Source organism: Cygnus olor, chromosome 24, assembly GCF_009769625.2.
Source record: "Cygnus olor isolate bCygOlo1 chromosome 24, bCygOlo1.pri.v2, whole genome shotgun sequence".
Classification (NCBI taxonomy): domain Eukaryota; kingdom Metazoa; phylum Chordata; class Aves; order Anseriformes; family Anatidae; genus Cygnus; species Cygnus olor.
Window position 1 is genome coordinate 3,117,493 of NC_049192.1, and position 24,516 is coordinate 3,142,008.

At 63.5% G+C, this 24,516-nt stretch overlaps 1 protein-coding gene across 19 annotated transcripts in view; it reads left to right on the plus strand.

Moving 5' to 3' along the window:
* The first annotated feature begins 4,348 nt into the window (after positions 1–4,348).
* Positions 4,349–24,516, plus strand: part of PLEKHA6 (pleckstrin homology domain containing A6) — a 48,765-nt gene continuing 28,597 nt past the window's right edge. For 4 of the 19 annotated variants that reach the window (XM_040535957.1, XM_040535958.1, XM_040535955.1 and 1 more), the window contains exon 1: positions 13,352–13,472. Coding sequence is in view for 5 of the 19 variants with exons in the window: in XM_040535951.1 (XP_040391885.1) it covers positions 4,827–4,909; positions 5,319–5,395; positions 5,791–5,848 (218 nt within the window). In the remaining 14 variants the exon portion in view is untranslated. Of the gene's footprint in view, positions 4,483–4,514; positions 4,910–5,318; positions 5,396–5,790; positions 5,849–8,805; positions 8,925–13,350; positions 13,473–19,688; positions 19,851–22,549; positions 22,669–24,516 lie in introns of those variants that run through there. The other 15 variants (XM_040535962.1, XM_040535960.1, XM_040535964.1 and 12 more) reach the window with 13 other exon arrangements.

Here is a 24,516-nt window from a genome sequence, read left to right on the forward strand (position 1 = left end):
CAAACAGATGTAGAAATGTGCTGTTTGGTGTAAGCAGCTCCACTGTGACAGGCTGGATGTGAAGCTTTGGAGTGAGAAAGAGTAAGAAAGGAGGTCTTTATCAGCACAGCTTCCTGGTTCAAGATGCAAACTTGGTTTTGTGCTGGCTCCCTAGCTCTGAAAACGAAGCTGTTGAGGACCAGTTCCTGCTGTTTCTTCCACACATGCAGTCTGAGCAGCTCCGGGTGGCACTATTTTAAGCTGAATCCCAAAGCCTGTCTGCAGAGAAGAGAGCTGCCATGAAAAATAGCCAATGCATACACAGCAGCATCAGGAGAAAAATAGGACTTTGATGTTCCGTGCGTCTGGGGAGGTTTGTGTAATAGGATGAGCGTGTTTAAAATTACCCCGGCCCAGCTGCTCCCACCCTACCGGCTGCGTGACGGCCCCGCGTGAGCTCGTCTGCACCCTGTGGGCAGTGCTGGCCAGCTTGCTTCCCCGAGGCTGGAAGCTGAGGCAGCTCGTCGGGAAGAAAACAGCTGCAGCCTCGAAGCTTTTTGCATGCAGGGAGCAGCCTTCGGCCGAGAGCAGCTGGGACGAGGTCCCGGGCCTCTCGCACACCGTGCCAGGAAGGGACAAAGCCGCAGCGGGGACTCACGCCGTGGCTGCGTTCAGCACCTTTCCCCCTTCCTGGGCACGCACCAGGCTGCTTATTTTAAGCTTGCTGCTTTGGGTTGTGTTCCAGCTCAGATAATTTAGACCAGATCTGAGGTTAAGGCTTCTGGCGAGGGGGAAGCACGAGCAGATTAAAGAGGTTTCACTTTCAGAGCTGGGGGTGTTTTGCTGGCCCCTCTCCATGCCTCCTCCAGCGCAGGCTGGTGGGAGCTGCAGTAACAAGCCTTACACGAGCTCGGAGAGCCTGGGGTAGGTCTGGGAGCTGCTGCTTGCTGTGCCAGACGTTAAATGTGTTGCTCAGAGTGGCTGTAAGAGGCTGTTAAACATCTGCTTGCAATCTCGCTGTCTGGGCTCCGTCACGCCAGCCGGGTAGGACCCACCAAGCTGCACCCACGAGCGCTCCCAGCAACGGCGTTCGCTGGCCCCGTTTATCAAATTAGGAGCACTTTGCAGCCAGGCACAAGGAGCACGAAGCCATTAGCCTCTCTGCTCCGCTTCTCCCTCCTGCTTGAGGGGGTTCCTGGCCTCACCACGAGAGCTGGGAGCACCAAGAGAGCAGTGCGCTCCCGCTGCCCATCGGCGCGCAACGAGGTGGCTCCGGTGAGGTGGTGACCGTGTCCTCGGCCTGGCTCTGCGCAATCTTGGAGCAATTAGCTGAGCACCATGTAATGAGGTGCTGGGAGAGAGCAGATGAGGATCCAGGGGACGGGCTGCAGCGGTTCCTTCACCAAGGCTGCAGCGTGGGTGAGCTGGCGAGGGAGCAGCGCTCGCAGCTTCGGGAGTGCTGCTGACCTGCGCTGCTGCGGCTGCGTTTCTGGAAGGAGCTGGAGAAAAGCTGCTGTCCAGGAGGTGGTGCCAGAACCGTACCGCAGCACCCGCAGCCCCGGCACGCTGCCCTCGGCTCTCACCCACCGCCTCACCTCTCGGCAGGGCAGGGCGTGAAGGTGAATGTGGTGCCACAAGCCAGCCCTTTCTAAGCCAGCCCTTTCTTTGCAGAACCACCCGGCTTTGCGGCATTCCTCACGTCTGACTTGCGAGGGCTCCACGCACGAAACTTCTCATGCCTTCATTTATCTTCCCCCAAAAGGGCAAGTCGCCCTCAGCGAGCGTGGAGCTGGGTGTCAGACCGCAGCTAACGCCAGACAGCCTCTTAAGTAACAATTAAGCCCCGGCGGTGCCGGTGTCACCTCATTGCTCACCCAGCACGGCCCTTTTCCGCGTGCTTTGCTTCCCTTTTGCTTTTGTTCTCCCCATGATCCCTGCCACCGTGGCTTGAAGAAAAGGCTCGGCACCAGGCACGTAGCAGGAGGTGTCCACCGGTGGCTGCTCTGCAGGGCTGGGCAAGCGAGGTCCTTCCACCCAAAGCAGCATCACCCAAAAGCTGTTTCTGAGCGCGCAGCCTCCCTGCAGTGGGCTGCCCTGCTCACCCAGAGCTCCTGGGCTTTTCAGGGGCTGTCTCCTGCAGAGGACTGATGCTACAAGCAAGTAAATCCACAGGGCTTTCTTCCCCATCTCCTCCATAGGCCTGGTCCTGGTACAAATCCCTTTTGGCACTGGTGTGCAGGGCTACAGAGGCAGCGAATGTGGGATTTGGCTCTCGGGATGGTCCCATAGGAGATTGGGAATTCCCTGCTAAAGGATGGATGCGGTGCACGGGGCAGAGGTGGCGGTGCCTGGCGCTGGGGGGGGGATACCCCGGGACCACCTGTGGAAACATAAGAAACGAGCATTTTTCCCAAAGAAAACATCGGTGTGTGTCTGCTTGCTCCTAACCTGTGTGGTAACAAACGAGGAGCTTTTAAAAGGGTTTAAAACCAAATGAAAACAACAAGCCCTGCTGGTATTTCCCCTTTGAATTTCCATTGGATTAAGTTATAAAGAAATGGGGAAAAGTTCTCCTGTGGAAAACAATAAAAGCTGATTTATTTACCTGGCAGAACAGAGCCGGGAGCTGCTCGGGATTCTTGGCTGAAGGTCCGGCACAGCCCTCCAGCAGCCTCCATGGCGCTCACCCCTGGGCTCGAGCAGCTCCTGCTCGCTTCTGGCATCTGATTTCTTACAACAGTCCTGGTTGGATGAGCCCATAATTGCCACAAATGACCCCAAAATGAACAAGGGGGATCTTGATGATACCCATGGCCAGGGAAACGCATCCCTCCCTGGGGGTTATGGAGAAGGAAGGAAATCTTTGAGGATCTTTGAGCTTATCTCGCATGGACCCTGACCATGACGTCCCCTTGACGGACGTGCGAGGGTGATTCTGCAGTAATCGGGGAGATTTCGCCCTGGGCTTGGTGTTAAGTGCTGTGCCCTGCGAGCTCTTAGCCCCATAGCTGCAGAGCAAGCCTCTTCGGATCTGCTGCTCCTGAAGTTTCTGTTCCGTGTCTGTAGAGACGAGTGGGCACCGGCTTTGAACGCTCTCGGTCCTGAAAGCTGCGATGGAGAGAGCTCCGGGCACCCTCGGTGCCTCTGCAGCAGTGCCGGGAGCCGTGCCCGGAGCTGCTGGGGGATGCAGGTCACTGCAACGTCCACGCCGAGGACTAATCCCCTGCGAGCAGTGAGTCAGGTTGGAGGATACTCCGAGTAAACGAAACTGCGGCAAGTGGCCGCTGGGACAGGCTGGCTGGGAGGGAGCTTTGCTTTCAGGAGCGCCCCCGTCATCCCCAGAGCCTCCCCGAGAGCTGGAATGGGATTAGGGCAGTTTAGGGACCGACCTCTCGCCGCGTTTTGACTTTGTGAAACTGTTCCTGCCTTGAGCCAGCTTGGGCCATCTCCCGGCACAGGGCTGACGATGGGGTTCCCCTATTTAAAAAAAAAAAAAAAAAAAAAAAAAAACATGATGGGAACAATTTAACATGGCTGTGTGGTCCCAGGGGACAGGTTGTCCTGCGATGAAGCAGCACAGCACCGAGCCAGCACGAAGCCCCAGCTGCATTTTGGCTCCCCCGGGGCCACACCGTGACCCCCCCCGATGTCAGGGCACATCGTGGTGCCAGAGCCTGTGGAGCTGCCCCGTGGGCTCCGTGGCAGAGCCGGGGTGGCCGATGGGGCCGTGATAAGGGCGGTGACTCCCCGACCTCGCTCGCGTGGCCGGGAGCTACTGGGGCGGGCGCGGCGTAACGCTATCCCTGGGGCTCAGCCCGAAATCGGGCAAGAAGCCCAATCTTGCAACAAGGCAACGTGTCGCTGTCGTGGTGCTTTGCACCCAGGTTTTTCTCCCATGAAATGGAGCCTGCCCCGGTGAAACAATGCTGGGGACGGGGGCATCATCCCCTGCCCCGCCGTGGTCCCGTTGCTCTCCCAGTGGTCTCGCTGGGTGCGTTTTTCTCACCCGGGTATTCAAAGAATTATAGGAAAATCCTTCCCAAGGCTTTGGGTGAAGTGTTTTCCCAAATCCTGGCAGGGAACAGCTCTGAAGTGAGGACTATGCTTAAGCTCAGCAGAAGTAGCCCCTTCGGGGACCAGCTCCTGCCTTTTCCTCTCGGGCCCCTCCTGAGCAAGCGCCTTCCTTCCTCCTTGTGCCATGAGAAACTTGGACAAGGCGCCACTGAGACACGAGGGCAATTGCCTCCTTCACAGTCACCCAGCCCAGGTGCCTCCCGGACCCCACCTTTCCCCTTAAAAGACATTTAATTGATGGCTAAGAACAAGCAGAGAGAAAATACCCACTGGGCAGCTCCGAAAGCGCTGCAGATAATCATCAGGGTGCCCTACATACTGCCTCTGCTTGGCTGCGAGATCAGACGGCGAGAAGAATTTGACATTGTTTAAAATGAACAGGAGAGGGAAGGAACAACTCCATAATTACTCACCCGGAGTTAATTGACGGTAATTACACTGAGTAGGCAGGGGAGGAAGCTGCGATGGGCTAGCCCCGCAGAGTCATCCGGGGAGCCGTGCCTGCTCCGCTGCCGCGCAGGTGCCCTCTGAACCCCAGCTCGCGGGCGAGGTGGCAGCCTGGCTCCGAGGGGGTTAACTTGATGGGTTTGGTTTTCTTTTTTTCTTTTTTTTTTTTTTTCCTCTTCCCTCCTTGGTTATTTGCAGCAAACAGAGCCCGGGTGGAAGGTCTGAGCTGAGCAAGTGTTTGCTCGGGGGGGGACCAGGAGCTGGCTCGCACTTCCCGAGCCGCACGGGGAGCGGAGGACGGGGCTGCCCCGCGCCCGCTGGCCCCGATGGCCGATGACATCGAGTGGCTGGACCTGCCGGGCAGGTGGACCTACGGCGTCTGCGGGGACGGGCGCATCTTCTTCATCAAGTACGGGCCTGCCTGGTGGGACCGGGGGTGCCAAGGGGACGGGGCTGGGGACGGGGCGCGGTGGGCAGGTGGGGGCTGCGCTCCTGGCTTGGCACACGGCTGGGGGGGCTGCAGGGGGTGGGGGGTTTAATCCAGGCTGGGAGCAAGGGGTCCTGCCTGCTGCAAGCCTCGGTGTCCAGCTGCTTTCTTATCACTTGTGGTCATCTCTGCTTGCTCCCCTTTTCTTCCTTCTCGGGGCTCGCTGCTGTCCCGGCTGCTGCCTTGTGGATGCCGTTCACCTCTTTCCCTAAAATCTGCTCCTTTCCTTTCCTTTGGCTGGAAAAGTTTCTTGTGTTGCCAAGCCCCCACCCTGGCAAAGGGCCTCCCCGAGCCCCCCGCGGTGCTCACTGCCCCCCCTTGTCTTCCACAGCGACGAGACCAAGTCCACGAGCTGGGTGCACCCCAGCACGGGTTACTCCGTCCAGAGTGGGCACTTCTCCTGCGCCGGTAAGGGACGGGCCCCAGCTCCCCATGCGTGCCCCCTGCCATCTCTCAGGGCAGCTGGAGGCGTGTGGTGAAACGCTCCAGAAATGCCTTGGAGCCCCCCGAGCAGCGGGGCGAGCAGGGGTGGGTTTTGGGGGGAGACTTGGAATGAGGTGCGAGGCGATGCCGCATTTCTTGGGGACGCACGAGCCTCTGTAACCCCTGCGGTGGGGTTGGAGAGGTGTTCCCGGGGGGGTCTTAAGAGCCCCCTTCTGCAGAAAGACTCCCTGCGGTCTCTGAAACCCACGGCTGGTGGGACAGGGACCCAACGCTCCCCTCTCGTGCAATACCCGAAGCGGCAGTGGCGATTCAGGTGGGGGTGAGGAAGGCTGACCGCCGCTTCTGCTGTGTCCTTCCAGGGCTGCCCCGAGGCTGGGAGGTGGACACCACGCTGCACGGGGGCTTCTACTTCATCAAGTAAGTGACACGGGATGGGGGGAGCCACTCTCTCCTGCGTTCAAGTGCTGTTTGCAGCCTTGGAGGATGCTGCTCCCCACCTGCCTCTGCCCGGAGCAGGGCGCTGTGCTAGCAGATGCGGGGTTTGTCCTGCAGCCTTTGGGGTGCTGCTCCTCCTGGTCTTACCTAGACCACAGCAAAACGCCTGCCAGCGCAGCACGGGCTGGTTTAATCTACGTGGAGTGCCAGGGCGTGTGGTTTGGGAGGTTTTTGAGATATCTCTTGCTGGAGGATGGGGCTGGGGTCTGCGCCGCTGGTGTGTGCTGAGGCGTGAGATGGGAGAGGGGCGGGTGGGTGCCCGTGGCTCGTCCCACGCGGCTGTGGCAGTCCCACAGGTACCAGCAGCTGGAAAAAAAGCAGAGCTGTGGCCTTTCTTCCCCAACTCTCTGGCTCGAAGATGGCAGTGCTGCAGCGCCTGTACTCCTGCAGACGGAGGTTTCCTCTCTGCAAAGTGCAGACGTCTCCCTTTGTGCTCCCCTCGCCACAGCAGCCACCCAAGGGCTCTCGGCGGAGGCAGCAGGACCTGCTCCGCACCTGGCCCCGTGCTGCAGGCAGCTCCTGAACCACGTTCCTATTTCGGATGCAAATGTCTCTTCTGAGAGCTTGGGGAGCTTGGGGACATGGGGGCGAGCCAGGCAGCCCCCTGCCCTGCACCAGGCACTGCCTCTGCCCTTGGGGAGGGTCCCCAGAGCCCAAGGGGGATCCTCCAGGACACTGCCCCTGCAGAGGGGAGCTCAGTGCTGCCAAGCTGGCTGTGCTCACTGGGGATGAGCTTCAGGATCTGGCCCAGAGCCCTTCCCTCTTTCAAGTTGCCCCGTGCTCCCTCTGTGCCTCCAGCCCCAGAGCCTGGACCCTCGCGGGGTGACGGAGGTGTCTGGATAGCCTGGGGCTGTCTCGCCTCGAGCAGGGCTCCGGGTGAGGTGAGGGCACCTCAGCCAGGACCTTTGAGCCCGTCCCTATCTGCCGGGCGTGCTGTGTGCTCAGACCGCACTGAAATCCCCAGGTGGGCTGAGGGCTGGAGCCAAGCGCTGCAGTTATCCGGCCCGATCCGCCGAGCGCAGCCGAGGTGTCCTGGAGTCAGCCCGGGCCGTGAACAACGCCGGGAGCGGGGCTGGCTCAGGGAGGGCCGTGCTGGCGAACCTCCCGTTCAGGTCTGGGCGTCTGCGAGGAGCCGTCCTCCCCACCGTAGCCGTGTGCTCGACGTGCTGCTCATGCCCCTGGTTCCCCACACACCACGGCAGCGGGGTTGGGGGGGGTGCGGTGGCTGCAGGCGAGGGGCTGCGACCCCAGGGGCTCCCCCCGGCTTGGCTGTGCCAGCTCCTGCCCTTTGCAGGAGCACCCAGGAGGTGGCAGTGGGGCTGGTGTGGCCGTGCATGCCCTGCGCGTTGCTGCACACATGCACTGGGTCTGGCTTCGGGGACGGGGCTGCTTCATTGCTGCGGTGGCCGGAGGCTCGGCGCGATGCTGGGTGCGCTCCCACCCGTGCCAGCCCAGGGTAGGGGAGGGCAGCGCCCGGCCCCTGCCTTGCTGAGTGCTCCTCCTGTGGGTAAGTGCGGCTACAAAGGGCCCTTTTCCACCCCGCTCCTGCCTCCGGCTCTCTGCCCGGATGGTGCCAGCAGAAGAAAAGGCCCCGCTGTGTCTGCGCCTTCGGGCTGCGACGGGGCTGGGGACAGGCAGAGCAGCACCGGGGGGCTTCGGCCCCTGTGCAGGGGGGTAGGGAACAAATAACACATGTTGCTGTGCCCTGCCCCGGGCTGGGGGGGGTCCCACAAGAGCCCCCTTTGCTCATGTGCTTCCTGGGCTGTTTGATGCCTCTTGGGGATGGCTGGGGGCTGCAGGACCCCCGCAGTGAGCCTGGGCTGGCTGGGGAGCAGGGGGGTGCCTGGGGACAAGGACCAGGGAGGGGGGAGGACTCGCAGGCACAGAGTGGGGTCCCTGCGCTTGGGAGGGTGATGGGAAAATGCAGGATGCAGGGCATCCAGTGAAAGCCCCCCCAGCCCCTAATGCCTTGTGGCTAATGGTGGGATTATAGGATTGAGGGCGGCTGTGGGGTTTTCCTTTCCAGAGGGCCCCCTCCCTCCCCACGCCAGCCCAGATGGGTGGCACACGAGGGGTCCCTGCACGCTGCGGGGTCTGAGCCCCCGGGCTGGGTGTGGGCAGGGTCCCGGCTGCGGTGCCTGGCGGCTGTGGCCAGCAGAAGTAGGGCAGTGCCATGGATCGGGGCACGGTGCCATCGCTGTAGGGCTGCAGCTCTGTGATCACGCAGCTCTGCAGCCCAGGAGCTGCCCTGCTGCTGGGGGCTGGGGGCTGAGCGGGGCTGGGGAAGGGGCCTTGGGGCCATGGAGCAGTGGGTTGGTGCCCCAGGGGACCCCCCGTGGTTGCTGTTTCGCCGCCCAGCCTCTGGGCACCCCCCCCCCCCCCCCCAGGGTGCTCTCCCCATGGTGCAGAGCCTGGGGGTGCTCCTGACCCCCCTGCAGCGGGTCCCATGGGCTGTGTGTGTGTGCAGATGGGGACCCCCACCCCAAGAGATGTAGGATGCGATGGGGAGATCGCGCCCCCCCAAATCAGGAATGCAGAGGGGACACAGCCCTGGCTGTCCCCCCATCCAGGCGGGGAGCGGGGTCCTGGCTGCGCCCCCGAGCGATGCAGGGTGGCAGCAGGACCCCTTCTGCTCCCCCAGCACCGGGGGGGGGGGGGGGGGTCCCAGTGTGCCCCCCCCCCCTTCCCCAAATGACCCCGGGGGGGGGGGTAGCAGTGCCCAGGTCCCCCTCGGGGTGATGCCTCGCTGCGGTGCGGCCCCCCTGGGTGATGCCGGGGGGAGCCGTGCGGTGGCTGCGGGGGTGTCCGTGCGAGCCCCCCCGCGTTGCTCGGTGCCAGCCCGGCATCACGTGCTGCTCGGCGGCCCCCGAGCATGCCCAGCTCCTGCTCTCGCTCCCGCTCGGGCTCGGGCTGCGGCTCCAGCTCGGGCTGGGACTGAGCGGGAGGATGCTGAGCCCCTAGGCGGCGGGGGGGCCCCGGCCGCTGCCCACCCCGCACGGTGAGTGCCCCCAGGGCTGCCTCCCCAGCGCGGAGTCCTTCCTTCCCCTCCTCTTCTTCCCTGGGGGGCTGCAGGGGGGTCCGGGGGGGTGGCAAAGCATCCTTCCCCCATCGGGATGTGTGTCGTGGGGCAAGCGGGGGGGGTCCTCACTAGGGGGCCTGTGCTCTATCCGGGGAGGGGGGTCCAGCCCCCCAGGGGTGTCCCGATTGTGCCCCAAAGCCAGCACAGGGTGTGCAGCAGGGACTGGCACCTCCTGGCTGCCTGAAGGGCTGGGGGCCAGGGTCCCCCTGCATGGCTTCACCCCCCCTGCCAGGATTTTGGTGAGATGTGGGGACCCCCCTCAGCCCTCCCCGTGGCGCGTTTGCCTGCTGTGTGCCTGCTTGTGTTCCCAGCCCCCCCCGCGGCTGCACCTTGGGGTCCCCTGGGCTTGGACTCAGCACAGGGCCTTTGGGAGAGATGTGGGCTTTTTTTTTGGGGGGGGGGTCTCTGCACCCTAAAGCCCCCGTGCTCACAGCTGGGGGCTCAGACGGCTGCGATCTCCCCAGCCCTTGGTGCTGGGGTCGGTCCCACGGCTCGGCCGGGCGCTTTGCCGTGGTCGCAGCCAGGATGGGATAAAATTGATGGAGCCAGAGGTGTCTCCTGGTGCTCCCCAGGCACCCGAGTGCTTCCCTGGGCTTCGCAGCTCCGTTTTTCTGCCCACTTGTTGGCAGGAGCCCCCCCAGCCGCGGGCAGCAGCCAGGTGCCACGCTTGCTGGGCCCCCCCGGCGCTTTTTAGGTGTCTGGCGGTGCCGGAGACGGCGCGCGAGCCGCAGCGGGTCCCCCAGCAGTCAATCGCAGCTTTGTGGTGCTGCCGCCAGGTCTGGAGGAGCTCGCTCTGCTCCTGATATCACATGATGGTGCGTCTTAAATAAGCCACGAGTCTGTTAAACCCGGCTGTGCTCGCCTCTGAGCCAAGCGCTGGTGGAAGGGGTCGGGCTGGCCGCCCTCTGGCATCCCCCCCCCAAACCTCGCCAGGGTGCAGGGGGGAGGCGCAGCCCCCCAGCACCTCTTTGCAGGGTCCCCATCCCCCTCCGAGGCTGTGCTTTGGGTTCGTGCCGGCGTGCAGGAGGCTCCCATGCATGGTTTGATCCGGACTGCCTGGTCCCTGCCACCTTGCCCATGATGCACGCCGGGGTCCCTTGGGTGCAGGGGGGCTGCTGCTCCCTCCGGATGGCTGCTGGAGCTGCTGCGTGATCCCCCCGAGTGGGCAGGAGGGAGGCAAGATGCTGTGCAAGGCACAGGCCCTGCAACTGCAGCGGGGACGGGGTGTGTGGCCACCCCAGGGCGTGCAAGGGAGCGGGCAGCCCTGCTGCGGGGCAGGCGCCGAGGGGAGCAGGGTGGTGGCACTTGCTCGGGGTGACGTCCCTCCAGCAGGGGGGCTGTTGGTAGGCACTGCATGTTGCTCTGCAGCTGGCAGTTAGAATCCGTTGGTTTCTCCCAGTTCCTCATGCGCAGTGTGTTTGCATCCCGTTGCGTCCTGCTTTGCATCCCGCCGTGCATCCCAGGGCCACGTGCAGGGCAGAAGCTGGGCACCCCGCTCTCCAGGAGGGGTTGCTCCTGCTCGCCTCCCACCTGCACCAGTCCCTCCTTTGCTCTATTCGGGGAGGACTGGGGCTTCTCCACGAGGCCCCGATGGAGCCCCTGTCCCTTCTCTGCAGCCACCCTGTGCTAGAGGCGGGGGGGGGGGGGGCGCCTGGCCACAGCCCCCACCCCAAGCCAGCCCCTCAGGGAGCCAGAGCTGGGATTAGGACTCATGGAGAACGGGCAGACGAGGCATTAAAATTCTTGAGCGTCTGCTAAAAATCACACAGCGAGCGCAAAGCCTCTCCCCTGCGGCCGGGGCTCTGCCTGCTTTATCCAGCGTGGGGTAGGGCGAGCAGGACGCCTCCATCCCACGCCGGAAAGGAGACGGCCATCCCGCTGCACCAGCTCCGAACACCCCATCGCAGCTCCCTGCATCCCCTGCCATCCCATCAGGGCTGGGGTGAAGGGTCCCAGCCCTCCCCGGGCGAAGCAAGGCGCAGCGGTCCCGCGGGGTGCTGGCGAAGCAGGCGAGCCCCGTGCTGGCGCAGCTCGCCGCGTGGGCTCGGGCAGCCAGGCTGGCGCTGGCCTCGCTGGAAAACCGCGTTTTCCTGCCGAGTTCCCATAGAAACCGCCGGGAGCAGCAGCAGGGCTCGGGGACCGAGGCAGAGGAGGCAGGGGCAGGCGCGGGCGGACGGGCGAGCTCCGTGCCCGGTGTTGCGGGAGGAGGAAAGGGGGCAGCCGGAGGCCGTGCCCTCCCCGGGATGCTCCCTGCTGCGGGGGGAGATGCACCAGCATCACCCCATCCCTCCGCAGCGCCGCTGCGCGCGTGTGTGTGTGTGTGTGCAGGTGTGCGTGTGAGTGCGTGTGCCCCCGTGCACGCCGCTGGCCCCCGGCCAGCCGCCGGTGCAGCCAGGCCTGGCACAGGAGGGATGGTGCAAACATCGCCCAGATGGGCAGCACGGGGCTTAATCCCTCGCCGGGCTGCCGAGGCCAGCTTAACCCTTAGCAGGCGGGCTGGGGCTTGGTTTTATTTTGTTTTTATTTTTTTTCCTTCTCCATCTGTGCCCCCAGGAATCAGCTGGGGATCTCTCCTGCCTGTCTCTGCTCGCTGGAGGGGAAAACACGGCTCCTCTCCGTGCCCTCTCCCGCTCCGGCATTTGTAGTAGCATCCCCCCTTCTGTTTTCCCTAGCTTGAAACACGATAATCCGCAGCAGGCAGAAATAGCACAGGGAGGAATGCGCCGGCTCCTCTTTAGCCTTGTTTTTCCCCAGCATCTGACGGCTCCGTGGCTGCACGGGGAAGCCCAGCGCTGGCACGGGCAGCACCGCGGCGGTGCCGGGGACGCGCCGAGCCCCCTGCGTGCGCCAAGACCCCTGCGCCAGGGGCAGCAGGGATGCCGAAACTCACTGGGGTCGGGTTGGCCGTGCTGGGGCCCGGGTTGTGCAGAAAGTCTTTTTTTTTTTTTTTTTTTTTCTCTCCTGGTTTTTGGTGTGGTTTTGGTTGTGTCTCAGTTTTCGCCCTGCAAGGGGAGAGCAGCTGCCGGGTGAGGTTAGGTGATCGCAGCGGCCGGTTGTGGCCTTAATCTGTGAATTTAGCGAAGCTCTTTAATAAAGATTCAAAGTCACCAACTTCTCAATTAAGGGATGAGACAGCTCTTGATCCGTGTTTCTGGGTCAGCCGGAGAAAGGCCGTTTAAGACCTGGCTGATGGCTTGCCTTTGATGTTTCTAAAGGAGACGGCTTTTGAATAAACACCTTGCTGGTGCAGCAGCAGGCAGCCTGCGTGGCTCCCTCACCTCCGCAGCAGCACCCGGAGCCCTGAGACCCGTCCTGAGCCGGGGGGAAGCCTCTGCCCCCCTGCCACACACCACGGGGGGACACACTGTTAGGTCAGGGCACGCAGGTGGGCAGCAGGCAGAGCCCCCGGCCCCGCCAGGGTGCCACCGCTCTGCGCAGCCTGCTCTGGGGCTGGGTGGGCTGCACCCCGCCAGGGCCCCCGGCTCCCCGGTGACTCTAGGGTGCTTCTAACCCTCTGTTTACTTCAACAGCAGCCGCTCGCATGGGTGTTAATTGCAGGAGCTGGCAAAGCACTAATTAGGGGATAATGAGACGGCTTTTGTGTGTGCCTGGCGTCCCGTCGACAGACAACCGCCCTGCTCCAAACACGCTTCACTGTGTCCGTGATCCCTGCTCCGTGATCCTTGGGCTGTGCCCTGGGCCATGCCCTTGATCCCTGCTCCGTGTCCGTGATCGCCGCTGCCTCATCTCCCCGCTGCCGTGCCCAGGGCTGTGGGCGCTGGGTGCTGCTCCCTGCCTGCCCCGCTGCTCCGTCCTGGCACAGCTCGGGGTTTTCTTCCACCCCCTCCCCATGCCCCCACTTTAATGGGGTCTCAGCGAAGCTGCCTCATGCTCCTGTGTTCTTTGGAGCGGGGGGGGGGGGGGGGGGGGTTCACCTCGCTGCTGCTGAATGGCTCGGGTGCAGCTGGGCTGCTCTGAGCCCCCGAGTCCCGCTGGTGATTCAGTGGCCGGCAGAACCTTTGCGGCGCAGCCCTTTGTTCTCGGAGCAGGGCGGCAGGATCCGGCCGAGACGGGGCTCAGGCTGCCCCCTCCACTGCCACCATCTCCCCTCCCGATCCTCCCAGCGTCCCCAGCCCCCTTATTGTTGGGAAGGAGCTCAGGGTAGGGGATGGGGCCTCGTGCAGTGTTGGAGCAGAGCATCCTCCCCCTCGCCGGCCGTGCACCCGCATCCTCCCGCGGCGCGCAGCTCTGGCACCCATCTCCTGCTGCTGCCGGAGCCGCGCACGCCTGCCGAGCAGCAGAGGCTGCTGTTCCTCTCCTCCTGCCTGCAGTCGCCGGGGACTCGCAGCCGGCGTTCCCCTCCTCGCCTCCCTTACGTAAGCACCGGCAGCAGCAGCAGCAGCACGGCAGCTCGGGCAGCTCAGCACCGCCGGGGCCTGGAGCCTCGCACCGGCCGCTGGCAGCCAGGTAAGGGTCACCCCGCACCACGGCTGCAATAGGCGAGGGGCCGCTGCTGCCTCGGCCCCGCGCTCTGGCTTTTTGGGTGCTGCACGGCACCGGTGGGCTCAGCCCCGCGGCGGTGGCCCTACGGGCGCAGCTCCCACCCAAATCCGCGAGGAATGCGCCGTGCTCGGGGCTGGCAGCCAGCAGAACGGCCGGGACCAGTCTGGCAGCACCGGGAGCACCGGGTGCCGCCTCCTGAGCCGGCTCGGCCGGTTCTGCTCCAGCACCGCGCTCCCCGATCCCGGGGCACCGGCCGGGCGCCTCGCCTCGGAGCAGCCGTGCGGCCGAGCGATGCAGCGGGCGCCGGGCTCAGCACCTTGCTGGGTGCTGGGCCCCCAGGGGACGCTGCTCGGCGCCGGGCGAGGACGGGGCGTGTGTGCCCGCGGCACTGCGCTCTGCCACGGAGACGGTGCTGGGGTGCAGCATCCCGGGCGAGGGGGGAAGGAGCTGAAAACCTCCACCCCGATACGTTGCCCCCAGCAGCCCCGTGCCGGGCATCCGAAAGGGTTTGGAGGTGCAGGGTTTGGAGCCGCCGAGCGCCAGCCGGCGGGTGCGTGGTGCGGTGATGTGATCCGGCAGGCGAGGGCTAATTACAGCCCCAAACGGGCTGGGTTTAAAGGGCTCTCCCGGCGCAGGTGGCGTGGGTGAGGGCGAGCCTGGCCGCAGCCCCGTGCAGGCTCAGCGTGGTCGGTTGTGCTGTGCTCGAGTGGAGCTGAGCTGGATCTCACTGGGGCCTGAGCTACTGGGGGCTCGTCCCAGCCTCCCCCCATGCACCGTGATCTGCGTTTACTGGAGGTGAACCGCCCCTGGATTTTCAGGTGCTCCCTTCCAGTGGTTTATAAAATCCTTGGCTGGTTCGGAGGTGGCAGGGCTGTGCTTTATGCACGCCTTGGGTGCCTGGAGCAGGGGTGCAGGATGGGACCGGGGTGCTTGGGGCAGCAACACATCGCTGCCAGCTCCCACGGAGGAGCCTTGAAGCATTACCGGCCTCTGCGGGGCAAAGCCAGGGCCGAGGCTGCCCGTGGCCACACAGCTTTGCTAACTCGGGTGTGGGGTCGTGCCGCAGGGAGGTGACATGGGACCACGTGCGTGGTCCCCAGCCGGGACCCTCGCCCCAAGGTCCCGCAGTGCTAGGGGGTGCTCTGCCCCCTCCTGCTGAGGGAGTTTCACGGGGCATGGCAGGCTCCCCCGGGCCATCTGCTTTGCGCACTGAAACTAATTTTCCAGCCTTTATTCTTCCGGAGAATTTGAAAACGCGATTGCACCCTCAGGGCCCAGGAAGCAAATCAGGAGATACAAATCTGCGAGTTTCGCGTGCGTCTGATGATTTCCATCGCATGGTGCCAGACTGCGGGGCCGGGGGTGCTGGGGTAGAGCAGAGCAGGGTCCCAGCACCCCCCCAGCCCCACGCTGGCTCTTTCAACCTACACCAGTCTCCTTGCAGCGCATCCTCCAGATCCTCCGTGTGAGCGTGGATTTCTTTTTCTTCCTCCTTTTTTTTTTTTTTTTTTTTTTTCTCTTTCTAAATGCATGTTTTGTGAATGTGCAAATGCAGTGACCTTTCGTGGGGGCCGCCCGGAGCTCCAGCTCTGGCTGCCGGCTGCTCTCCCGCTTGTCAGGGAGATGAGGGATGCGAGAGCTACGTGCGAACGCCGGGGCCTCTGGGCTCCGACGCTCAGCTGTGATCACGGTGATGAGTTCCCGGAGGGGAGGAGAGGGCTCGTTTCGCGTCTCTCCCCGTGTGCCGGGAGATGCCAGGCCCTTCACCAGCCGTCAGCGCCGCTGCCTCGCATCCTGTCCCCGTCCCTGCCTCCCCTCCCTGCCAGCTGCAGGCTGTTCTTGGTGTGACCTTGTCCCTGCTGCCGTCGCAGGAGGCTCAGGTGCTGAGCGTCCCTCGGGGTGGGCAGCCGGGGGCGGTGCTGGCTCAGAGGGTCCCATCCTTCCCGTGACCACCAGCCCCGCACGCTGTCCCCTTTCCCAACGTCCTTGGGCACGAGATAGGGCCGGTGGCCTCCTCGGGGCTGCAGACGGGCCTGGGCGAGCCCTCCGCAGATAAGGGCCGTGCCGGCGGGGAGCAGGAATGTCGTGTATGCGGTTAAAGTTCACCTGCTCCTAGGGGTCGTCCCTGTCGTGGAGGGTCTGTGGTGGCTGAGAACTGGGCAGAGTGCCCTGTCCCCGTCCCCAGGTGGCTGTGGTCCATATTCCTGGTGACACTGGGCTCTTGCGGCTCCCGTGGGGATGCTCGTGGGGATGCTCGGCGGCAGTGGGGGCTGAGATGGGGACACAGTGGCTAAGACAGAGCCAAAGAAAAGCCCCAAAAAGGAAAGGATCTTGGAGGATGGCGTGGGTGCAGAGATAGGGGACAACCAGTGCACAAGTGGGGAAACTGAGGCACAGAGCCAGCATGGTGGGATTTAAGCCGGGAGCACCCTCTAAGACCCAACACCTCTCTGCTGCATCTTGTCGGTGCTCTGGACTGCTCCTGAGGTTTCCTGGGCTCTGGGTGTGCACGCGTGCAGGATCTGGCACCCAGCAGCCCCATTTCCTGATTGGGCTTTGGGCGTTCCTGTAGGATAATTATTCTGTAATTGCTCTGTAATGAGGTAGCAATCCTGCGGCGGGGCAGTGCTTACAAAGGGCTTCCCCAGCCTGGGCTGCACCCCGAGCCCCGACCTCCTCCTCCTCCACAGGGTCCCCATGGGCGGGTGCCCCTTGTCCCGGGGGCGGGATGGGGAAATCTGGGGCAGGATGTGCTGGAAAAAGGATTCCTCATCCCCTTCCTGCCCTGCTCCTCCCAGCCAGGGGCACTGGAGCAGTGGCTGGGGGCTGGCTGTGTCCGTGCGTCCCCGAAGCGCTGGCACCGGGCTGGCACGGAGCCCTGGCGCCTACCAGCGCTGCTTTCACTCCCCCCTGGCACCACCTCCACTGCCTCCGGGGCCCTTTGGGGATTTCCGCCGACCCGCCTTTGCCTGTCCCCGCTGGCACCGCCGCCACCCGGCTGGCGGGCGTCCGGCCATGCCCGATCCCACTGCTCAGGGCTGGCACTGTTGGGGACAGAGCTGTCCCCTCCCCATCCCCGAGCCCCCGGGGTGCTGCTTGGGTGAGCTCCCAGCACCCTGCTCTGTTTTTAACGCACCCTGCAAAAAGTGGAAGAAGCAAACAGTGGCCCCTTCCCAAATCCGGGTTCAGAGGATGCTGCTGGGGACAGCGGAGCTGCCACGTCCGGAACGGAGCGTGTCTGGTATTTATAGCCTGCCATGGATGCCACGAGGCAAACAAGCATGGAGAGAAAGGGGTTGTTTTGGTCTTCTTTGTATTTATTTTTTTTCCAAATCTTCCTCCTTTAAAGGCCAGGCTGGCTCTGCACCCTCCGGCCCTGGGCTGGGGCTGCCCTGTGTTGCACCCCCCGAGGGATGCTCGTGCCCCGATTTTTGGGCAGCCCACGCAGCTCCTCTGCAGCGAGAGGAACCAGGAGGAGAAGCCGGCCGAGGTGGGGTCAGGTGAAGTCCACGCTTGCTCTTGGGGGTTTGCTTTCCTCGGCAGCATCTCCTCTTTCAGGCCAGCTGAGCAGCGATGGATGATTAGCAATTCCAGTTTTTATTGCGAGCCCAACGCGGCCGCATGTTGCGTGCCTCTCCCTGTCGAGGTGGAGCTGCTGCCAGGTTGTCTGAGACAAATTGTTTGCTTTGCCGTGTGGTTCGTGTGCCTTTTTTTTTTTTTCCCCCTTTCCTCAATCAAATAGATGCTCTTATTTGGAAACAATGAGCAACTGTTGGAGTGTGAAGCTAATGAATCTTTTAAAGCTCATCAGAATGAGAGGTTGCGTGTGTGCCGCGGGGGCCGGCGAGTGCTTCCCACCCTGGGCATCCGAGGGGCACCGCGATGGGAGGCTGCTGGGGGGGTCCATGGGGTGCGTGGGCCACTCGGTCCCACTCTCCTGGGATCATCGGTCACGACCCGAGCCCACCTCCGTGGCTGGAAGGGGCAGGGATCAGCCCCTGTGCTGGTGAGTGGGGGAAGCATTTGGGGTGTGGATGCCGAGACCTTGTGCAGCACCCCTCAGCCTTGGGGGCAGCGTGGTGGGACAGCGGCCGCCCCGTGTCGCAGACTGGAGGAAGGGCTTTTGATAGCAGAGGCTGCTCGGAGCCTTATCTTATCCCCCGTGTGCTGGGCTTATCAGCAGACATGCTTGTCCTGGAGATAAGGGGGACCTTGGGTTCAGGCAGGGGCTGGCTGGGGGAATCGATGCTGTGTGTGCTGGTGCTGGGCATGCAGCACGGGCATGGGGGGCTGAGCCCCCCTCGGTGGCCGGGGTACCGGTGAGGGTCCCCCAGGTTTTGGCTCTCTGGTGACCGGGAGCACGAAGCAGCTCCCACCCGCTGGGGGGAAGATGCTCCTTTGGTTGTGCAGCACAGAAACTCCGGGGACGGGAAGGGTGCACAAGGTTCAACCCCATCTCTTGTTCTCTTTAAGCAAAAGAAAATTCCCCAAAAAATCCACCCCAACCCTTCAGCCAGGGTCAAAGTCCCGTGGAGTGGCCCTGGGAATTAAATCCCTGCCCGAGGCCGTCTCATCCCCATCGTGCCCAGCGCAAGCTGAGTGCTCCAAAGGCAAATTTGCTCTCCCAAAGAATTGTCACAAGATCCTGGGGTCAGGGTGCTGTGCGGGGATGGGTCCTGGTGCCCTGCGCCGCGGCAGTGCTTCGGTGGGGGGCTGCTGGGGCGAGGGGTGGCCCTGCCCTGGGAGGAACGGCACAGGGTGCTGGGTGCGCAGGGTGCTGGGTGTATGGGATCTGGTGGCGGAGCAGGGACCAGCACGTCTCCACGATCAGGTGGGGCGATGGGAGAGGAGGAGGCAGGTTGTGGGGCGCTCCCCGCGCGCAGCCGGGCCCTCGTGCTGCCTGCTCGTAAACAGGCTGTTTTTGTTTGCGCCGCAGCAGCGCCCGCGGCCGCTTGCGCAACCGGGGCGGGGAAGCTGGCTCAGGGCTCCTTTGGGTTCGTTACACCCGCGACAGAGAATCCTCAGCTGGATCCAGCCCCACGAGCTTGGGGAGCACAGGAAAAACCTGCGCTGGGCTCGTGCCCCCTGCTCAGCACCGTGCTCCTGGCACAGGGATGCCATGCGCAGTCGCGTGATGGTGGGGTCGCCATGGTTTTGGCCACAAAGAACCTCTCCGTGCCAAGGATCAGCTTCTCCCCCAGCAGGCAGAGCAGCCTTGGGACTCCCTTTTCCCCAGGGTAATGCGCAGGACCAGCCCCACGTCCCCAAGCGGGGTGCACGGCACAGCCCAGCTCCCGCTCGCCCCGCAGGCAGGTGCAGGGATGAAGCAAGCAGCCGCGCGTGCAGCCCAGCCTCGCCGATGGTATGTGGCTGCCCCAGTTCTGGGCTGCAGGTGAGCCTGGAGAATTGGGAAAAACAGGGCAGGGTTTTGTCTTCTCAGGAGTTTCCTCCTGCTGCAGGAAGCACGGCCGTGGTGGCGCTGGCACGAGGAAGTCCCGCAGTGGCACAGGATGGCCGCGCTCCGGTTATTGGCCACAGAAGCCCTGGCAAGCGGAGGGTTTGCTGAGGGCACCAAGCAGTGGGGACACTCATGGGCACTGACCCCAAGGGTGAACCATGAGCTCTATGGCACCAGAGCAGTCATGGCACAAGCATATGGCATTGCTGCCTGGCTCAACCAAATGAGGGATGCAAAATTGCTCGTGACCAAGGGCAAGGGCACCCCCTATGTTTATCCAGCACAGTGCCGAGCCCCTCTGTCCTGTAGTATGAGGTTAAAAATGTACCGTTCGCTTTTCCCCTGCTGCCGATTTTGGCATGCAGGCAGGCGGTGCCCAGCCAGTGCCCACCGCAAAGTCCCTGCCCCTTCCCCAAGACACACCGAGACGTGAGCGCGGAGCCCAGTGGCAGAGCTGCCTGAGGAATGAAAACACATCTGAAGCATGACATAAACCAGCGCCAGGCTCTGCTTTGAGCCTGAGCCAGCACCTTTGGGGCCAGGACTGGCGGCGGAGGGCTCGGGCAGCATTGGCGGGGGCTCGATGGCGCGGCCATCCCCAGCGGAGGGCTGGCGAGCGCCTGGCGTGGCCAGGAGCAGGCGGGAGTGGCGTGAGAGCCGGCGCGCACGGGGGTGTGTGTGTGTGCGAGCGCCTGTTTATATACGAGGCAGCCAACCTGCAGTCTCAGATTTCAGCCCTCGCTTATCAGTCCTTGCAGCGTTTGGACGTGGCGGCTCTCCGAGACGGCTGCTGCTTCCCCCTTCCCTGCCTTCCCCAGGGCTCCCCACCTCGGCACCGCTCCCACCGCCCTCCCCACGCCAGCACCACGGCTCCCGGTGAGCAGGTAGGGTGAGCCGGCCAGGGGTGCTCTGCCCTCAGAGTCTGGTTTGAGTTTGGAGGGTTTGGGGGCCTGGGGATGGAGGAAGAGCCCCCTAGGGCTGGGGTGCCGGAGGGGTCTGCGCTGCTGCGGGGCACCAGCGAGGAGGACGGCTGCAGAGCTGCTCGAGCAGCACTGGAGGGGCTCGGAGCTGACACCGGTGGGTACATATGAGGTGGGGGTTTGTAGGGAGAGGGTTGGCAAACGTAGCCCCAAATATCAGCAAGTCGGAGGCAGCGTGCCCATGGGCTGGCAGTGCGTCCCGCCGGGCACGGCACGGCACCGGTGTGCGCGGGAAAGCCCGGCTGCACTCTGCCAGGAGTTAAACCTAAGCCTTGTGGGGAGCTGCAGGGAAGGTGTGGCAGCACCGATAAGGTTGGCAGGGCTGGGAGTGGGGCAGAAGCAGCTGAGAGGGCCGGGCACACTGTGCGTACACACGGCTCCGCTTCCAGCCAGGATGCGGGCAGGGATCCTGCCCCGGTGGCGGTTCGTTGCGCATGCCGGGCTGGGAAGGGTTGTGCCTATGCTCTGCGTCACGCTCTGAAGCCTGGCAAGAGCCAGACCCTGCTCAGAGCTGAGCCATTTGGGGGTAATAATCCCCTCCTCAGCTGCTGGGCTCCCCCTTGGGTGTGCGTGGCCAGGGATGTGGTGATTTGCGCCGAGACCCGTCCCACTTTTCCGTGTCTGCCCAGGAGCAGCTGGGTTGTGTGTGGCAGCGAATCTGCTTCCAGGGCTGTGGCAGCGCGTTGTGTTTTGGAGCAGGTGACCGAGCTGTCACCGTGTCTCTCCTCCTATCTCCGACACCCTCAAGATAAGGCAGGAAGCATCCACCAGCAAGGTGGGTGCTGCTGCCGGGCAGTGCAGGATGGCTGTGGTTTCCATCCAGCTGCTCCCAGCCACGCGTGGGGATGTCCTGGAGGTGGGAGCAGTCTCCCCGCTGCTCTGCAGTGCTGGAGGGTGGTGGGATCACAGCTGGGCCTGATCCTGGCACCATCCTGCTCCTTCCTCCCCTGCTGCTCCCCTGCTGACAGCATGCTGCAGGTCAAAGACCGGGCTCTGGTCTGGAGCAGAGCGCTCCCTCCTCCTGGCGGGCACGTCCTTCGCTCCGTCCTAGTGCCGCAGGGCCACTAATTAATTAATTCTGTGACAAGGAAGGATCATTAGCAGCTCCTGACAATGGCCGGTGCAACACATCGCTGGGATGTCAGCTCTGTTGTCCCTGCACGGAACCTGCTCCGTCCTGCTGGGGCAGGAGTGACACACAGAGGGGGACAGTCCATCTGTGCAAGCCAAGGGCACGGCTGGCTTTCTTCCACTTACTGGTCTCCTGGGGCGTTAAATCCAAACCTCCCAGTTCAATCCCTTGATTCGCAGTGACTTCCTCACCTCTAGGTCCACAAATTTCAGCCAGATTTATCTGGGGACAGCAATCTGCACGCATGGTCCTACCAGGAGGGAGCAGGCAGTGGGGCGTGAGCAGAGCTGTGGCTCCGCGCAGCAGCACGGAGGAGCACGAACGGCTTCTCTTTCAGCGCAGTTTTTTTTATCTGTTCCTGAAGCTGTAGAGAATCCACCACGGACACAAAGCCATGAGAAGCAGGAGCTGCTGGGCTGCCTCGAGGTGAAGGTGGGCGCCTGGCTGCTCTTCCCACCCGTATCGGCCCATCTCTGCCCTCTGGAAACTCGGCACAAGCCTCTGGGCTCTTCCCAGCACTGTCTCCCTGGAGCAAAGCAGTTCCTTATAGAGAGCAATAACCAGGCTGGCTCATCTCGACTGGGACAAAGATGAAACCTGATGCAACTCCCCCGGGGGATGCTGCGGGCAGGTGCGGTGCCACGGGATGCATCCAGGCTGCGCAACCGCCGGCTCCAGCCCCAGCTCGGTGATCCCATCCCTCCTGCTTCCCTCCCCGGGCACGGCTAAGGGCACCGAGGTCCCTGCCAGGCTGTCACCCCCTGCTTGGGGCCGAGAGCAGTCTCAAAGCCTCCCCAGGATGGGGATGGAGGCTGTTCAGGGCTGCAGACGGAGCCCGGAGCGCTGCATCTCCCCGCCTCGGCGCGGGGAGGGCCGGCGCTGTGTTTATTTACTCGATGCCGGGGGAGAAAGGGGAACTGGCAAGAGGCTCGCTTGCAAATGGGATTTCTGGGAAGTGGAAAGCTGGCTCGCCTTCAGCCTGGAACTGTCCTGGTTTCCAATTGGAAACATCCCGTGGTGACTAAACTTCATTCAGGGGAAGATCCCGTTCTGCAGAGCTGCAAAACCCGCCCGCGGCGGTCGCTCTGCTGCGGGGGTGGCAGCGGGAGGGTGACAAGGGAAGGGCTGTTTGGTGGCAGAGGGGGACAGCTCGGCCTTGTGCTGCCTTTGCACCAACGTGGGAGATTCTGAGGGTCCGGTCCGCAGGGGTAGAAAGTGTTTGAGGCTCCCTTTGCTTTTCCCTGGCAGATTTCTTGCTTTTCCCCCTGCAGCTGTCCCCGGGGCCAGCTGCGAGCACTGATGAGGATGTGGTCGAGGTGCTGGGAACCAGCTGTGATTCACCAGCAGGCTGTGCCCGCCTGCCCCAGCCACGGCCCTGGGACACCGGGGCGTGGTGGGCTGGAGATAGCAATAAACCGGGGCCCGGCCATCCCAAAGCACCGGCACCGCTGCTGGGCCGGTCCTGGTGGCAACGGCAGGGCTGAACCCCAGGCTCCCCGGGCGTTTAATGGTTTGTGGAGGAGGTTAATGGCTGGATACGCAACGAGCCTGGTATTGTATCACCTGCAGGCTGCGCCACAGCGGTGACGGGTGAGCTCTCACCAGTGTTGATAGGAACCGAGGGCGTCCAGCCCAACCTGCCTGTCGGAGCTGTGCCGGAGCACTGCTTCCTCCACTGATGGATGGGAGAAGGATCGCTCTCCATGGGCCCTTCTCCCATCCCAGGGGTCTGGCAGTCCCCGATGGCTGTGCCGGAGACTTATCAGCAGCGGGAGGTGCCTCGTTTTGCTGCAGATTGTGGGGCCGCTGGGGTTTGCTCAGAGCGCCCTGATTTCTCTGCTCTGGTGATGCACGGGCAGGGCAGCTGGTGATGTCCCCCGTGTCCCCCCATGCCAGGATGGCTCTGCCACCAGCCAGCCCCGTGTCCCTGCAGAGGACAGCCACCGCAGGGGTGAGCTTGGCAAGCAGAGCCGATCCCGAGCCTGGCTCTGTGTGTTTGGTTTGGTCTGAAATCTGTTTGTTTATAAACAAACCGCCAGGTTTGGGGAACCTTTGGTTCCTGCCCTGCTTGTGCTCAGGGGCTGGCAGTACGGACGCATGCGCAGCCGTCTCGGGGGCTTGGGGCTGGCGGTGACAGGGTGGCAGCACCAGGACGTGCAGCAGGTGCTGCCGTGCCAGAGGTGCCACGCTCTGCTCCTGCGGTGGCTGTTCCTTGGCACTGGGAGCAATTTGGGCTGCTCTGAGCATTGCAGACACGCTGGCACCCACATAGAGCTTGCAGGATGCTCCCCACAGCTGTGAGCCAGGCTGTGGGTGCCTGCAGGGACAGAGAGCCTCGGCCACCCCGCGTGGGGCCCGGCAGCCTGGTGCTGCTGCCCGCACTGTCCTTGGGAGTTGTTTGGCGCAATGCACTTGCACAACCGCCACGCGTGCGTTCTTGCGTCACAGCACGGTTACAAACTGTTCTGGGGCTTGCGGAGGCACAGGATGAGACCTAAAAACAGCGAGTTTCCCCGTATTCTTTCATCGCACCTGCAAGAACATAAGGGAAGCAGGGCTTTGCACGAGGAAGGCAACCGGGACAGCAATCACACCGCTGCTGAGGAGGCTGTCGGGTGGCACACGATGGCAACCCAATGGCACGGGAGGCACCGAGGCCCTGACCTGCTCCTGCTCGGGGTAAATCCCCGCGGGGCCACGTGGCCGTGTCGCGGCGGGCAGAGCGTGGTGAAGCCCAGGGGCACGTGGGCCTGTTTGCAGAGATCCGAGCGCGCTGCCGGCCTCCACCCCGCCTCACCGCTGCGGCAGGTGTGGGGCTCGGTGCTGCGCCGGCCCGGCACAGCCGGCTATGCCAGGAATGCGCCGAATGCGTCGGGGCTTGACTGCGGGCGGTCTGGGCGCAGAGCAGCCCGTGAGTCACTCGGAGGGCTGGCAGCGGCTTGGTGCAGCCCGCGAGCTGGGGATGAGGCAGAGGGGTGGCAGCCTCGTAGCCCAAAGCCTCCCCAAACCCAAATATGTGTGGGAAGCACCCGCCCTCCCTTCTGCAGGAGGAGCGAGGACGGGTGATGCACCAAGGCCATGCAGGGCTGCAGTGGTGGCAGCGTGGCCCAGCAGCTGGCAGCAGCAGCATTAGCACAGTGATGCACCACATCGTGCCCCCAGCACCCTGGAGTGCTGCAGGGGTGACTTGCATCCATCTGAGCACGCCCTCTGCTCGTGCACCCGAGTGATTTTCCCTAATTGAGGGGTCTCTGGGGGATCCGACAGGCAACAGTAGAGAGTTTATAATTTAGACAAAAATAATCAAGAGTTTCTGTGGGGAATGGAAAAACCTACCGGGTCTGACTGCCCCCAGGCTGGGGCTCAGCCCGCTCGCTGTGCTCGTGCTGCACCACAAGAGTGGGAAGAGCAGCACCCAAGGGCAGAGCCCTCAAAACC